This window comes from Rhipicephalus microplus, chromosome 3, assembly GCF_043290135.1.
Source record: "Rhipicephalus microplus isolate Deutch F79 chromosome 3, USDA_Rmic, whole genome shotgun sequence".
In the NCBI taxonomy this organism is placed as follows: Eukaryota; Metazoa; Arthropoda; class Arachnida; order Ixodida; family Ixodidae; genus Rhipicephalus; species Rhipicephalus microplus.
Window position 1 is genome coordinate 180079639 of NC_134702.1, and position 16873 is coordinate 180096511.

A 16873-nucleotide genomic window follows, 5' to 3' on the forward strand; every position below is an offset into this window, starting at 1 on the left:
AGAGAATAATTACATGCCGTGATTATCCGTGTTACAAGTTTCCGAAAAACAGCGCGCTGCGTTCTGCCTGGGAATGTGCTGTTCGGAGAAATAGTTGTAGGGCTACGGACGGTGACCACCTCTGTTCTATTCACTTCGAAGAATGCCGCTTCAACAGAACGGGGCATGCAACCAGACTGCGGCCTGGCAATGCACTTTCGATTTTACTGCTTTCCGAGCGCATCTGCAAAAACCTGTTAGTTTCTACCTCCTTGACGTAGCTTCAGTGGAATGTAGTCACAAAAATGAGCAATCGCGTCTAAAACAAGATGAGACACTTTTATAATCTGTTTTATCTTGCCAACGAAACCGAAACCAAAACGCCGGAAGACGAAGTAGCCAAAATCAGAAAGTGGCGTTATATCAAACATCAAGCTGCCTCGTTTATAGGCTCTGAAAGCTGTGCTTGCCATGACAACACACGCCGCCAACGGAATTTCATAAATATTATGTGTAACTAACGCCACTGCAATTGTTCTTATAAACGGTTCATTTGGGGTATGTCTCCTGGAGTTATTCGGTTGCACGCGACATCGATGCTTTGGTTTTGGTCGCACCTGTAAACTGGTTAGAATTCCATAACTTTCGAAAAATTACAGTTTACTTAATTATCTCTTTTTTGCTAACTTTAGCTTTAATTATTTCAACTTCTTTATATATATTCTCTCGTAATCTGCCGACACACACACAAGCACATATATAAAAGAGGCGAGCAAATATCGCGTTCCCCTAAATTTTGACTATCTGCAGGTGCATTTCTTAAAACAATCAATATATACTACAACCCTCTTGTATCACAATAGTGCTCCAGCAAGCTCGATATGCGAAGCATCACTCGACAACTGATTGATCTGAAAGCGTGCAAATTACAATGGGTCCATAAAATAATTTGTTTCATAAACAAGAAGAGGCATTTATTCGTTGGTTGAACATAAAAATAGTTTCCATTTTCATTTTTTTTTAAAATCGTGGAACTGCAAACCGACCCGTGCAACGCGGGTATTCCATTGCGGTCTATGGCGGTTCCGCACTGTTTTTTCTCTAGCAATATGGCTGCTGCCGGCTTCACTTGTTCCCGTTGGCGGCGGCTGCTACTGCCACTCCAGAGGTTTTATAGAAGGTCCGTTCGATTCGCCTGCACCACGTGAACCAGTTCACGAGGTGCTGCATCTTACCATTCGTTTCAGCGGTGCAGCATTGACGACCGCTGAACCCTGCCATTCGTTTCGAAAGGTGCAGAAGAGGTGCAGCACCGGTTCACAATTTTCCTGCACCTCCTTTGCTGACGGTGCCGGCTTGGTGCAGGCGCGCGTGCAGCTGAGCAGACGACGCAGCACTTAGACGTAGGTGGCTTAGGCGCCGTACTCGCCTCTACAAATGCGGTGTGTTTTGCCAAGATGTTTGCGCCTCATAAACTGTCCGCATGTGCGTTTCGCCATAGGTCGGTGTTTGCTGAATGGTGTAAATTAACCGAAAAGAAATAAGGACATCACCTTGTCGGCACATCGTCATTCGTTTCGGGTGTCGTGCTGTGCCTGCACCGCTGAACTCACGCTGCACAATTTCTGAACTTCGCGTGCACAAACATGAACCGGTTCCGACCGGTGCAGGTGAATCGAACGGACCTAGAACCTCCTTGATAGCAGCATGGCTGACCGTATCACCAAACGACCGAGTTTAAGACAACTGTTTGTAAAAACTTAGTTTAAACCAATAAACGCGCTTAATCGACAATTTTTTGAAGGTTAGCAGCGTAGGAATGCATAGAAAATTTATTTTACGAGCGTTTTAAACAGGGCCGAGTATTAGTCATGGGAGATTAGTCAAGGAAGAACGAAATGAGCTTGCCACCCCTGGCAACATGGGGCGTTTATTTACATCATGGCCGACCGGTTAACGCAACTTCAAGACGCAGTGAATGCGGTTAGTTATTTCACCTCTGCTCTCTTTTTATTAGTAGTGTTTCTGATCTGTGTTGTCAAAAGCTTGACCGCGAATGAGGGAATTCTTGTTTTGACGCATCCTTTCGGTGTACTGTCGTCCATGCGTGATTGTATCGCGTCGATTTTTCTTTCGGTCGCAGCAAGCGGACAACTTCTGCAACAGCATCGGTATCCTGCAACAGTATGCGCCACCCAGCAGCTTCCCGGAGTTCGAGAAGTCCGTCTCGAAGCCCGGTCAGCAACCGCAAGAAGGTACGAGTGCTCGGAATCGGTTGTGTCACGCTCGACTGGCCGCGAGGTCTACCTACAACGGGTGTTTCCTACTCAAATGAGCTGGTTGTAGCTGAGAAACGGAGAGTAACAGTTAGGCTAGGAATGGTTTTACTTCCCGAAACCGCGATACGATTAAGAGGGACGGTGTAGCGGAGGGCTCCGGAAATTTTGACCATCCGGTGTTGTTTAACGTGCACTGACATCGCTCAGTAAACGGGCCTCCCGCCTCCACCGAAATGCGGCCGCCGGGATCGAACTCTCTGCCTTTGGGCCAGTAGCCGAGCATTGTAACCCTCGTGGCGGGCAATGTGGCGAGACTATGATCTATTACTGTCAACGGATGCAGAGGCGGCTTCATCTTGGAAAAAATTAGTGCTGCCATGTACATCAAGAATCCATTGATTGATTGATATGATTGATGATTGATATGTGGGGTTTAACGTCCCAAAACCACTCTATGATTATGAGAGACGCCGTAGTGGAGGGCTCCGGAAATTTAGACCACCTGGGGTTCTTTAACGTGCACCCAAATCTGAGCACACGGGCCTACAACATTTCCGCCTCCATCGGAAATGCAGCCGCCGCAGCCGAGTGCCTTAGCCACTAGACCACCGCGGCGGGGCTACATCAAGAATCCAAGAAAACGAGATACATCATGGGGTGATGCTCAAAATAGAAAACTTTCTTCGTTTTGAACATGAAAAGACTTGTATACACTCTAAGGAAAAAAAGGGAAACATCAAAAATGAACAGAAATTTCAGCAATTGGAAATGGTAGGCGATAATCAAAGAAGGTATGTCAGCCTCCAAGTCTAACAGCGCCGCTTACTACTGTTCTTGATTACCAAATTTTCGCTTTTATATTTGTGTGCCTCCATCAAAATCAAGGAAGCTGTTCAAGGAATCAAGGAAGGAAACGTTACATTCAAATAAATACAGCACAGTCGAATGATTTAGTACCTTAACCAGCTGTTAAAAAAAAAAAAAGGTTTCAAGACTGATATATGCAGAGAGCGGCTTAGCAAGGAAATTGTTTTTGTGATTTGCCATCAAGCCTTCACACCTGTGAAAGAGTGGCTTTATGTACTGCAGTAAGCTGAGGAGCTCAAGTTATGACAAAACAGTGAGTGGACAAATTTAAATAGGTTGAACAGTATGTTGGAAAGGCAGGCACCTAGAAGTAATGTACAGTTGTCTTTCTAGCATTCTAAAAAGAACAGTGTATGTGTCTGTGTACCAAATATATTCTGTTAATCTGAAACTTGATAAGAAGCTAATGACTATGCAACAAGAATTAAAAAAATTGTAGTTGTAACAATAAGAGATGGGATGTAATCATTATGCTTAAAATACCAATGTGAGTAGTTTGTATTGTTTTAGATTAAGTGTAAAATGTTGAGTTTGGCAGGTAATGTGATCTATGGTAGCATTGATTGTTGGTGTAACAGAGGCTTGGGTACAAATTGTGAAGTTCTGCTTTTCAATAAAAGAGTGCAGTTTATTCTTCAGTAATAAGGTCAGGTAATTTGCAGACATAGGCTATATTCAGCCTATTCAAAACGCAGGTTTAATGGAGGCCACTTGGAGAGGTCTTTTTCCCACACTGAACTCAATTGATAGCATTGAAATGGCACACAGATGGATTTCTTGCAATGCTTGCTTTTGAGAAAACACAATCGAGTTTCTGGCATTCAAGAGCATGGCATGTTCAGTCACAAGTAGAAGTTGTACGGTCATGGCACCTGTGAAAACCTATGTCCCGTCTAATTCTGCTCTGCGCCTTAGAATTGCCTCAATGCACTGTGTTGCTCAAACATGTGCACTTCGGCTAGGCTGCTCAATTTCAATTGACATACTCAGGCCTAAAGGGTGCTGACACCATTCTTTGAAGGCAAGATTACACTGCCGTGCAAATATACTATATACAGAAGCAGCTCTGTGCAACTGTGAAGGCCAGCAATTGCTGATAAGATACTTTGATGTTAAAGTTCACTTTTCAGTGGCACACCTGCTGACATCTACACGGGCTTGATGCCAGCCTGCAGTACTAATTCTGGTAACCTCATAAAGCAGTCTGGCTAGTTGTGATCATGTGAGGACCGAAACTACCGTGGTTTGTGTGTCACTAAAACTCTCAAAGGAGCTGCTTGTGCTATCTTCGTCATGATATCTTGCACGAGCACTTGAGAAGCTCATACCGTGTGTAGATGGCAGGGTACAGTAGGCACTGGTGCTAGCTTTCAAAAACGGACTGTAATTACCTTCTCAGGCACTCACAATTAGCAATACACAGCTGTTGAGGCTGTTGAGATCTGGGCTATTCACTTGAGGCAAAAATGCCAGCCGAGAATTTTTGTGTCAGTAACCTTTTAAAAGTGAGAAAGACTCGTACTTGTACCAATAAGTTCGTCAAGCCATAACAACTGTGCAGAAAAAGGATGAAAATAAGAAAGGACAGACAAGCGCAGACTATGAACTGATGCTTTATTGCAAGAACGAGGCAATATATAATGGACAGAATAAAAAGCAAAAGGGGGCCAAGAACAAGGAGCAAAAAAGGCACGAGAAACCAGATCACCAAAAACCTAAGCCACATCAAATTTCCGGACCACGTCAGTCAAGCCAGTGGAAAGGAAACAGCAAACTGTAGCCTCGTTGCTGGAGATGAACTTGCAGACACTTGTGCAGTTTGTAAAAAAGGTGAGAAAATTGCAACTTGAGGTATTTTACACTGCAAATACGCACAAGACTAGGATGCCTTTTCGTTCAATAATCATGGAACGCGACACGTGGCAGTATTGTGTGTCTGGTTTCTTGCAGATGTGCCTATTGTCTCTATATAGAGATGACCCGTACATTGCACCTAACTCGGAAACGATTGTCCGATTCCTGAGTGATGACAGCCCTGTTGATTGTGACGCCGTGAGCGTTGACCTAGAGGACCTTTTTTATTCTCTCCCTCATAATCATCTTTTGACAGCAGTGAAGGAATGTCACCATGATGAACCTGCCTTCAAAGGCTTAAGTGGTATGTCAGCTGAATCTTTCACAGAAGTTTTGATTTTTTTCCTGGGGTCTTTATTTTTTTCTAAGGTGAGACGTACCCGCAGAAATAAAGGTGTTTGTACTGGGTCTAGGGTGACACCTGTTCTAAGTGATAATTTTCTAAGTAGAAGTTGATCGGATGGTACAAACGATTTTACAGGCTTCTGTAAATAGAGTTTTTCGTTATCTTGATGTCTACGTTGTTTTTTCTGTAAGGGAACTAAAGATATGTCAGCAGGTATTCTAGAGAGTTTTGGGCAGTGTGGTCTTCGCTTGAAGTTAATTCCGGAATACTTAAAGAACCAATGTATACGCATGTTGTGGTGCCTAGGCCTGTAAAACTGAACTACAAATCGGGCCATACGAAACTGGTTAAAAATGCCATTGCAATCTCATAGTTTAGCTCTGCACTGAAGATATCCTGCTCTCATTTAGTTGAAAACAGGCTTTCCACGGGACGTATTGGTAAAGGTCTGCGAGAAATTCTTTAAGAAGATTAAGAGAGGTCCTGGTGATGTCTGTAACTTGGACGAGAAGGCACAGCATGAGACATTTGCTGTTCTTATATACACGGTTTTACCCACCACCTAAAAACGGTTAATCTCCAAGTCCAAGTGGTTATTTCTGCCAGGAACAAGTTATCCACTTTATGTGTCAAAGCAGACAGACGAGTCGTGAATTAGCAAAATGTCCAGCAAGATACATGCATTGTTAGTCATATTCATAATTATGTATCCTAAATCACCGGTGTTGTCCACTCCATACCCTTGTCATGCAATCGTGTGTACGTCGGCCAAACAGGTCTCTGTATTAGTGTTAGATTTCGAGAATGTTTTAATTCACTGAGAGGCTACTCCGGCCTTTATCTAGCAGCCCACTGTAAGAAATGTGACTGCGCTCCGCTCTTTGGTGATACTTCTGTGTTGTTCCGGCATAAAGACCAAAAAGTGCGCAAACTCATTGACGGTGCTTATATTCACAAGAAATATGAGTCTTCTTGCATCAGTGATCACTCTGTGGCCATACATGATAAAAACTTAAGCTATCTTGGTTTTGTATGACTGGTGTGCTATGCTTGATGTGGCCTAGGTTTTTGGTGATTTGGTGCCTTTTTTTCCCCTTTCCCCTTAGCCCCCCTTGCTTTTTATTCTGTCCGTTTTATATTGCCTCCTTCTTGCAATAGAGCTTCAGTTCATAGTCTGCACTTGCTTGTCCTTTTCTTTCCTTTGTTGTTTATTTCCATTTTTTTTTCATTTTCATTTCCCTACCAACTCATCGAACTTACCATTGCAACTTACTGCAGTTTGTTGACTATTGCTTTTGGCTGTGCGGCCTGCATTTTTTATCACGCTGTTCCGAGCAGTCGTGTCCTGCCGGAGTATCAGGAGCACTTGCTCACTTATTTATTTTAACAGTATCTTCGAAGATTGAGGCCATTGAAAACTGTTGCGGTCTTACAAAAAAAATGGGATGTATAATGACACAGCACAAAATTTTCAATAAAAAATACACAACGAAACAAGTGCCACTGAACAGAAAGGAACAGATTGTATGTAGCTGACCTAAGCATGGCTGGACAATTTAAAAAGGGGCTCTACAACACTTTTCTAAGTCATCATTGAATGGCATTATCGCAGTGTTTACTGCCTAGCGAATCGACTGCCACAAAAATGTTTAGAATTCGTCCAGTGTGAGCACAGTTACGAGGATTTGTCTGATGCTTCATGCGCTTTCTTCTTTGATACGAGTGAATTTGTTTATTTCAGTATCCACAGTGCCAATAGGCACTGTGAATATTGAAGGAAGGAATACACATTTTCAGCCAAACAACTATTGAAAGTCTCCTATCATTCACAATCGGCACATAACATTAAAGTCCTGAAAGCTACATCGAAAGAGTTGACAAGGGGGCAAGAGGCTGGTCTGTCTGTTTGTCAGTGTGGATCATGGCTGCGAGCACTTTATCTTATTTTTCCTTTAAACACACAGCTTGCTTTCCACATCACCGCGAGTGCGCTGCTGTAGTTTTATACTACACATAATACCTGTACTACAGAGTGCAGTGCGGTTGTTTCGTGGATTCCCGGGGCAGCTGCAGCAACCGTGCTTCTCGCGATGCCCAAATAAGCCAATGATCATGTACTTGGCATTTGTGTTGCAATCATATTGAATTTTGATGGCATTGTTTTCCAAAAGAAGAGTGATAAGTTTTTAGCCTAATGTGAAAACTAGATGTAAATTCAAGGTCATGCACTGCGCTCCAAGGCTTGACTTGCATGTTGTCAGAAGCCTCGGCTACGGATCGGCAGCATTTTTTAACCGTATCGAAAAAATGTGACAGGGTGGCTTTAATTTGAGACGTGGGCTAGTGGTTTCAGTCTGTTGACGTCTGGGGATAAAAGAAATCACACAATCACTATATGACTGGAAAAGGTGATAGCCACCCTATGTAGGTGATCAGTGAAAAAGTGACAAGTAACGTGGTTCATTGTGGAATAGTTTGGGAAGTAAGGTAAGGCAGGCTGCTTTCCTCTTTGAAGAAAGGAAAGAATGGGTGAGAGTTTCTTCTGTTTCATGAAAGTAATCATTGAGTAGCACTAGATGCTGTGGCTATGCAGGATTTTACAATCGCAACCATTTTGGAATACACTAAAAGCTCATTATAGCAAAGTTGCATCTTACATGAAAATAAGCTCATTAGGTCCAAAAATTCATTAAAAATGTTTAATACCACTCTGTGTCTGCAAGAATAATTTTCATGTACTTTGTTATATCGAGGTTTGAGGGTAGATGTAACTGCTGTAAAGGATCAGACTCGGAGACAGCGCCTGTTCGCTCGGTTGGTTGTTCTTTTTTTCCCTTCGTTCTTCTATTCCTTCTACTAAGCCCCGTACTCACCCATGCCCGAGTTTCACTACATCTTCGCTACACTTGGCGACGCTGCGAACATAGAGCCCTTCCAAAAAATAGCCCTTCTCTGGCAGTGGTTGTCTCCTCAGGAGGTAAAGCGTTCATAGGTACTGGATCTTGAAGGATCATTGGTAACACTGACGCCTCTGGAGAGCGGCATTGGCTGCCTCGTTTGGGTCATTTTGAGACACACTGCGGCTTGCTTCGGAAGTAGGGCAATGATTTCTCTGCTGGGTGCCACTGGCGGTGCCTAGTTGGCCGTTCTTCTGCACACCTCAATCTGTCTTGCGACTCAGGCGGTCGAGATTGGCTGCTTCGTTGTGGCTGCAGTATGCTTAGGAGACAATTCTGTTGTTGCAGTTTGGGGCACCAGTCGTCATCCACTTTCACGTGCTGAGCAGGTAAATGCTTGCGCAGCGCAGAAGGCGTGCAAGTTCAGACAAGGTACGATGAGAGGTCATAATTAGGCTTAGCAGCTTCTACGTTGCGGTCTCCAAAATCTTTAATTCTGCGACGAATAGGACAAAAGGTGGTAACTTGTGGCCCTGTATTATGCCTGCATGTGTGAATACTGCTGTGCTTGCACCTCCCGCTGAAACCATTGACGTTTTCTGAAGGCACCTCGCTACCTTGCTTGAACTGGTCGCGGTTTCACCGGTGCATTGAGTGTTTGGTGGGTCCGAAGACGGGGAGAGCTAATGCGTGTTGATCCGCGCGGATGTCTGGTGGTAGACGGGATTTCGGAAAAGAGCATTTGCCATCGTCAGCAGACTGGTATGCATCGCTGTCGCTGGCATGCTTCCCTGCCGGGATGGATAAAGCTGGCTCCGCTGACCTGAGGTGCATCAGTGGTTTTCTTGCTGACTTTTTTGAATGAAACATTTGAGCTCTCGGCCAATGACTGCTTCAAAGCCATCAGTTGCGTGTCTGTATAGTCAGAGTAGCTGATCTTTGTATCAGTAGGGACTAGGCTCTTGAAGTTGTGGTCTGTCAACTTGGGCTCAACGTGTTGATGCCGTACTCGGAGTCGAAAAGCTGAGATGGATTTCATTGTGATCAATGGTGAGGTTAACTTCACCGGAGATGAGCAAGTCAGCTCCTAGGATCATATCAGCGGGCAGGTCCCCGAGTACGGGAACGCTGACAAGGAACATGCTCCCGGCTTTCGTTTCGAGGTGCAGATCAAGCGCACCGACAAACAAAATGGAGCCACCAAGGACACGCAGGGGCGCCTCATGCCATGGTTGCAGGGTGGCTGGGGCATGGTGTTGATGCAGCACCGTGCGTGGAGCTCCATTTTGCATTAGAGCAGTAAGCTTGCCAATGCTGACGATGCATACTTCTAGTGCTAGAAGGGACTGCCTTTGGTGGCGCATGAAGTGATGTTGGGAATCTGGTGGTATAACGCCGATATGACCTTTGAAACTCGGTGGGGGAGTACGAAATGGCAAAGAAACGAAGTCGGTTCCGGTGGTTGCTGGAGGGCAGGCTACCAAGCTGCCTGTCGATGAGCTGCACTGTGCAGTTGCAGCCTTGAAGAGGTTTTCCAGAACCTCATCCTCGGTATGTGCCTTGTTTGGCTTGCAAGTGTCGCGGCCAATCTGACAAAGACTGTAATGAGCCGGCCACTCCATTCCATCTAGGAACGTTGCTCGACGCTTTTGTACTTGTGCCATGCCTCTGCAGCACTGCACAGGCGGTTGATGGCTATCAACCATTTTTGATTGTCGGACAAAGCATGGCGCAAGCCGAGCGCATTGATGGTCGCAATCTATAGGTGGGTGTCATCCTGGAAGCCTTGGAACTCCAGTAATTCCGAGAGGGCAGTAAATGGGGACGCGGCCGGCCGGACCCTGGAGCTCAACGACGCCAAGCAATCAAGCTGTTCGGGCAGTTGCGTGAGAACACACGCGAGCTCCGCATTGTTCTTGGGTGAGGTGCCCTATGGAACATGGACGGGGTTCACACAGTGCGTAGTGGTTTTGGTACTCACGGCAGAATCCATTGTTAAGGACGTGTGGACGGCGCCTTTTGTCGTGAACTGGTACTGGTAAAGTGGACTGGAGCCACCGACGAGGCCTTGACGCTGTCCCCGAACGGTGGTGGCAGGTGAACAGCTGCCGAGACAGCCTGGACGCCGTCCTCAAGCTTTGGTTACCGCGGCTGCACGTTGGCGGGTGTCCTGGACGAAGAAGCCAGGGCGTAAGTCTTCTTCGTCGACTGCGCCATCGTAAAGGATGAGACTTAGAGACAGCGCCCATTTGCTGGACCGGTTGTTCTTTTTCTCTCTTCATTCTTGTGTTCCTTTTACTAAGCCCCGCACACACCCATGCCCGTGCTCCACTACATCTTCGCTACACTGCTTAGAACGAGAACTTTCTTGACACACGGCTGAGTTCACATTGTTGTTTTTGTCTTGTCCAGCCAAAGTAGGTCCACCTGCTTCACGCATTCTAGAGTTCATCTTGTATAGACTTGTAACTGCTCTATATAATTTGGTTGCATGTGCCTCCGTAGGCCACTGTTGCATAGCCTAGAGGCTAAAGTTGGTTGGTGTATTTTTTTTTATGTCTTTCAGACTACCCACAGTTGTTTGCGACACTGATAGCCAGGACTGCAAAGGATATCGATGTCCTGATCGACTCCCTGCCAAGTGAAGAAGCTTCTCCTGAGCTACAGGTATGGCAGTGGTCACTGGCTTGATAATCGTTCCAGTACTGGGCGTTAGTTAACCAGTGTTAAAGAAAAAGACCCTGCAGAGGGAAATAAATCGATTGGTGTTAACCTTGCAATGCACACGAACAGTTATACCTTCAGAAAAATTGGGAGGAAACACTGACTGTTTATACTCTTTTTGTACAGTTAATTTTAAGAAAAATATTGCCATGTTCCTTGCGGACGATGCTCCTGCTTGTGCGGAGGAACGTCATCTGAAAGACATCCCAGCTTGGCAGCGTGGGCTCCCGGTTCTCGAACCACACCTTTGCGGTGTCTTCTAGGTAAAAGTATACGTGGCGTACTTTTTCTTTGGTGCCCAAGCTGTTCAAGGAAGTGACTCGGTCGTATGTCTCTAGCCAGGTTTTCGGGTCTTCATTAGGTGCTCCATGGAAGCTTGGTGGCTCCCTGGGTAGGTGCATCACAATAGCCGCAGGCAGTGGCGCAGAGGCAGTCATCGTTGCAGCAGTGGCCGTCATTGTGGAAGTGCGAGTCTTGTTGGGTAAAGGCCTATACTCCAGTGGTAGACCTTGTTGCCTACGGCTGACTCGCTGGTCGTGGTTGGCGTCGGTGTCTTCTCTACGACGTAGACTCGGTTCACGGCTGGAAGGGGGCGTGCAGTACATGGATTACCCAGCACCTCGGCCAGATGTTACGGCGTCGTGACAACGACGAATAGAGCAGGTTGAAGATTGAAGGGTTTATTTGGGCTGAACTTGTGGCCAACAAATGAAAAGTAAGATTACAGCGAGGCACTGGCACTAACAGCGGTAGGCAGAGCGTCAGCCGTCGATCAACCGACAAGCGGCGAAGCGCGTTGGCATTTATACACTTGCCATCGAATGCTCTAGCATTATGGCTAGCGGCGACATAGGTTCCAGAATAATCTGTACTGTTCTCGATGTGGGCATAATCTTAAAACAACAATCTATTATTGGAACATCGTAGGCGCGGTTTGCACTGAACGTAGTGTAACGCGGTGATAACAAAACTTGAGGAAAGGAACATGGCATGGAACTCTACAACGACGCCATGCTGCCAAACGTCGCCAATGAAGAAGCTTGAGGTCACCGAGCGTGGAAGAAGCTCGTCAACTCGCCCGTTTGTGCATCAAGAATCGGCAGGCGGCTCCGCTGTTTTAATCTTTAATGAAGCTTCGTGGAGTACCAGCCCGGTGACCGTATCTGGGTATGGATGCCGATACGCCAACGTGGACTCGGTGAAAAAACTTCTGCGACAATATGTCGGACCGTACAGAGTAGCTCGATGTCTTGGACCACTGGATTAGAAGGTTGTTCCCGACAGCATTACCAACTCTCAACAGTGCCGTGCTCGACTTGAAGTCCTCCATGTAGTGCGCCTCAAGCCATTTCATGCGTGAACCTGAGGACTGTATTCTGTTATTCTTGCTGTGCTTTATTGCTTGTACTTATTGTTTATTGTCTTTATTATTGTACCTTCATCTTTTGTTAAAGCATCACTACGATGCCTTTTTCAGAGGGGGGCAATGCCACGTTGCTTTCCTCAAGTTTTATTATCGCTCCGTTACACAACGTTCAGCACAAACCATGCCTACGATGTTCGAAAAGCTTTGAGGCTGTAGTAGATCACTGTGTTAAGATTACGCCCACTTCGTGAACATTGCAGATTATTCTGGAACCTACGTCGCCGCTAGTGATAATGCTTGAACATTCGATGGCGAGTGTATAAATGCAGACTCCCTTTGAGAGTGTATAAATGCAGTGCTACCTTTGAAAGAATTGTTTGCCAATCAAAACAGACAATTTTTTTCCTCGTTAAGCAGCTCAGATGCGTTATATTCTGAAAAAGCCTTCTCTGGGCTGCACGTTATGCACACTGTCTTACCGACCTGGCACATGTTTTAGTCTGCAGATGTTCATACTGATAGATCTAGCTGTATAAAAGAATTCGTCAAGCAGGGGTGCAATAACTGTGCCAATTGTGCAAATTTGATACGATTCCCCGTTTTTGCCCTGAACTGCGCCAAAACCACGAAGTTGTGCCAAGCTGCACCACAATGCCTGACCAGCCTCAAAATTTTCTCAATCACACTAATTTCAGCGAGAAATGCAGGCCATGTTGGCTCCCGATAGATTTCGTCGTCAAATAGTCTAGAGATTTAGGTGCGCAGACCATAACCTATGATGTAACCTAACGACGGTGGGATATACTCATTAGGGCAGGACACTCGCGAGATGCGATCGACCAGATAGAGTGACAATGCCACGTGCCGATTGATCCGCTCTATCGGCATCACGACGCAAGTTCGAGAAAAAAAATGCATTGCTGTAGCCACCAATGCTTTATGGGAAATATGAATTTTCTTGTCAGCAAACGTGCCTATGGCATGTTAGGAACTAAAGCTGGAAGCATGTGCTGACTTTACTGCGCGCGAAGTAGATGTTTTGCGAACCTGGGCATTGCCGCCAACTATGTTGGTTGCCATAGCAGCGGCACATGTGATAGATATCTGGTGCCGTTGACTGGCAATAGGTGCGTGCCGTTCTTACTTTGTGTGGTCAAACGCACCTTGCAAGTGAGCCATAAAGTTGTGCCTTAAACCCAACCACATCATGAAAAAAAGGGAGGGAGGGAAGGGTGTGTGTAACGGCTCAAAAATTTTTTTTTGCCTTGTTCCAACTTGTGCAGGATGCCACTTAAGCCACCTTTGCTGCAATACACTGGCGACCTGCGGGAAAGCGTTTTAAGATTTGGAAGGGGTTGTTAGCACTAGTCCCGGGACGCAACACAGTTTGGACAATTACTTGTTCATGTATATGCCACATAATTGTGAGTACTAATATGATTGCTTAGGTCTATAAAATTACTGGCTATATTTTGGATCAGTATATAATATTTTTGCAACCCTAAAAAGTCAAGCAAAGCTGTGCGATTAAGAGTCTCATGCTCTACCGACTGAGCTAGCCGGGCACACAAAGCTGTGCACAATTTTTTTTTTTTCGCCTCCTCTACTCAATTTACGAATCTTCCAAATCTCAAGGTCGCCAGCTTGGTAGATCCTGATTTCGATCCTCGCAGCCTGTCGAAAGATTTGACAGGCATGGCAAATGCTGACGTGGACTTTATCATTGTTAGCCTGGTGGGGTGGTTCAAAATATTAGTTATATAGAAATAGCAGTGCATCTTCATTCTGTATGATTTACGGGATGTTGAATGGTTTGTACATATATTTTTCTTGTATTTTCCATATTGCTCCAAATTAGGTCTTTCACGATAAAAATTGAATACTTTTTTTTTTTCTCGTAACGTGCTCCAAACTTGCACTTTAGTTCTCCAAAAGTAATGTTTTATTGCTCCTAGAATTGCCCCAAATTCTATTTCTGCTGTTGCACCGCGCTGGTCATAATGGACGGACAGTATTTCTGTTCAGTAATGTTCACGCATGTGCACTCTAGTGACTTCAGCCAGTACAGTGTGTGGTGTACACGTATCCCGAAGGAGTACGGCCACCAGCGTGGGTCCGGTCTTAGCGAGCCGCAGGGCACGCGTTAACCTTCGCCGTGGCGGGAAACACGATACTGCTCAAGTCGCAACACTTTATTGTGGCAACACCAAACGCAGTACAGCCCGTTGCAAAAAGGCGCGGCGGGAAAGCAAGTAGGCTTATCCCCGCCACGGGCACAAAGTACTACACAGGGTGCCACGAGCACGTCTCCGCGGTAAAGGTGATCCACGGAGACACCGGAACAAAGGGGCCGGTTGCTCGAGCGAGGGCAAAGGCGCTCGCGTTGGCTTCGGAGGGAGACGTGTCGGCGTAGCTAGGCCACGCACTAGGACACCGTACTGCCCTTCGGCCGTGAGTACGCAGCGGGGCAACAAAAGGTGAGCGTTCGCCTCGGGCGCGAGGCGCCGTCGGCGAAGTCCGACGAGCCCGAGCGACGGGACTCGACGGACGGAAAAGAATGCGTGGCTCACCGTTTGAAGTCCCGGACTGTACTCACCGCTCCCGACGCAGCGCGCGAAAAACCTCTCGGGGGTCCCCGCGCGCGGCGCCACAGTCAACATCCGCTACCGGGTGAGGGAGTTAAACGTCACTCCGCCCTTCCCAGCGCGGCTGACAGCAAAGGAGGGCAGACATGTCGGGACATGAGAATTGGAGAAAGGCGGGAAAGCCCGCGCAAAGGCAGCGGGCCAGCCTCAATTCCCACAAGTGTCACTATACTTGATGTACAGTAAGCCCGTGCTGCTTGCTAAAAACACACTACTGTGGAGAAGGAAGGTAACCGTTATTTGCAAATGTAGCCCACAGCGCAACACCACCTGCCAACCATTGATTGCAAGCATGCGCACTGGGAGGAACTGAAGTACTCCCACCAAAACAAAGAAGTGCTAACTGAAAACACGCAAAGGTTGCTTGTGAGCAGCAGACACTCCAGTGGCACCTCGGTTCTGTCGTTTTGTCCTGAATGACTTCGAACACACAGTCTTGCCAATAACAGTGGGAAGTAAGGTGGGAAAGCTAAGGCAATCAATAAAATTCACGCGTTACGAATCTGCATCTGTAATCTGGGATAAGAATCATGCTATGGAACATGCCCAGTGAAGCTTGAAAAATGGCTGAAGTTGGCCTTTAAGGAACTACACTCAAACCTCAATATAACAAAGTTCTATCTTACACGAAAATAAGTTCATTACATCCGAAAATTTATTGTGAAGGTTTATTCCAAACACTACATCTTTTGTGAGACTTTTTAATTTACTTTGTTATAACCGATACTTCGTTATGTCAAGGTTTGAGGGTAATTACTAAAGTTATGAACATCGCAAAAAACACAGGACACAAAAGAAGAAAACCACACAGACACAGTCCGTTTTGTGTCCCGTGTTTTTTGCACTGTTCATAACTATGAACCAACACCACCTAGCCCAACTATCAGTGTAATTACTAAAGATTCATAATTATTGTTACTATTGCCCACAGCATTTGCCTTGGTCATTTGTGTCTGTTCATTACACACAAATAAAGAGTTGATCTGTGACCTGCATTAAATATGAACTGCCCCACACTGCTGTCGCATTGATCCTGACTTTTTTTTTTGTCCTCCCCCTCAAACTGGGGGGAAAGCCAATAATACATCAGCTGAGAAGAAAAGGAGATGGCTTCTGCTATTGGGTCGTCCTGGGTGATTATATAAAGCTTCATGAACTTTTATGCATGTTTCATTTGAGCACTGTTCTAGAGATATAGAACAAAATACGGCCGGCAATCGGGGCTGCCAATGTGTGTGGTCTAGGGAAAGGGTGATCGACAAGTGAGTCTCCTCCTTTTTTTTTCCGCAGGCGGCCAACCTTAGGCGGCTGGAAGTGGAGAACCAGGAGGCAGCCCGACGCCTGGAGGAAGTAGTTCAGCAGGGCGAGGCGCTCCTTGAGCAGATCCAGAAAGCGCTGCACGACATTGCCGAGTCGCAGCTGAGCATGCAGCACCTGGACGAAGCGCCACCCAACTGACAGCACATCGTCTTGTGGACTCCGTAGAATGAAGTGTCATACGAGTTGTCCCCCCATTTCAGACTCGGGATGACAGACTGGGCAATGAAAATTTTTTTTCCTGGTTTCCTCTGGGGAAGTGGTTACGTGATATTTTCGGGCTCATGCGCATCGGTTCTTCTTTGTTTCATGACCTTGTCCCTTGTTGACTTGCTGACATAAAAACATTTTCGTAATTGTGTGCCGCTGTCAATTTTTTATTGTTCAAAAGTTGAAACTAGTTCAATGCTCATGATGTCACAGTGTCGCAGCAATCCCTGAAGTGCCTTCATTTCCCTGCTGCACAACTGAGTGACCCATTCAATGCATCTGTTTATTTTGGCTTCCCTCAGTGCTTAGAGGAAATGCCTGCCAGGTTGATTTCGTGCTCCGTGGGGCATCATCTGTCCATGCCTGATTGAAATTTCTGGGGTCTTTTC

The 16873-nt window shown here is 46.0% G+C and overlaps 1 protein-coding gene across 2 annotated transcripts; it reads left to right on the plus strand.

The window, feature by feature from the left end:
- Positions 1 to 1733: 1733 nt before the first annotated feature.
- Positions 1734 to 16630, plus strand: MED21 (mediator complex subunit 21). Of its 2 annotated transcripts, XM_037434200.2 has the most exons (4): positions 1807 to 1962; positions 2123 to 2234; positions 10789 to 10889; positions 16248 to 16630. In XM_037434200.2, exons 1-4 carry the CDS (start codon positions 1921 to 1923, stop codon positions 16413 to 16415), a joined length of 423 nt encoding a protein of 140 aa, XP_037290097.2. In that variant the 5' UTR covers positions 1807 to 1920; the 3' UTR covers positions 16416 to 16630. The 2 variants fall into 2 exon arrangements, with proteins under 2 accessions (XP_075746726.1, XP_037290097.2); XM_075890611.1 differs by lacking the exon at positions 2123 to 2234 and having other exon boundaries at positions 1734 to 1962.
- The last annotated feature ends 243 nt before the right edge of the window (positions 16631 to 16873 follow it).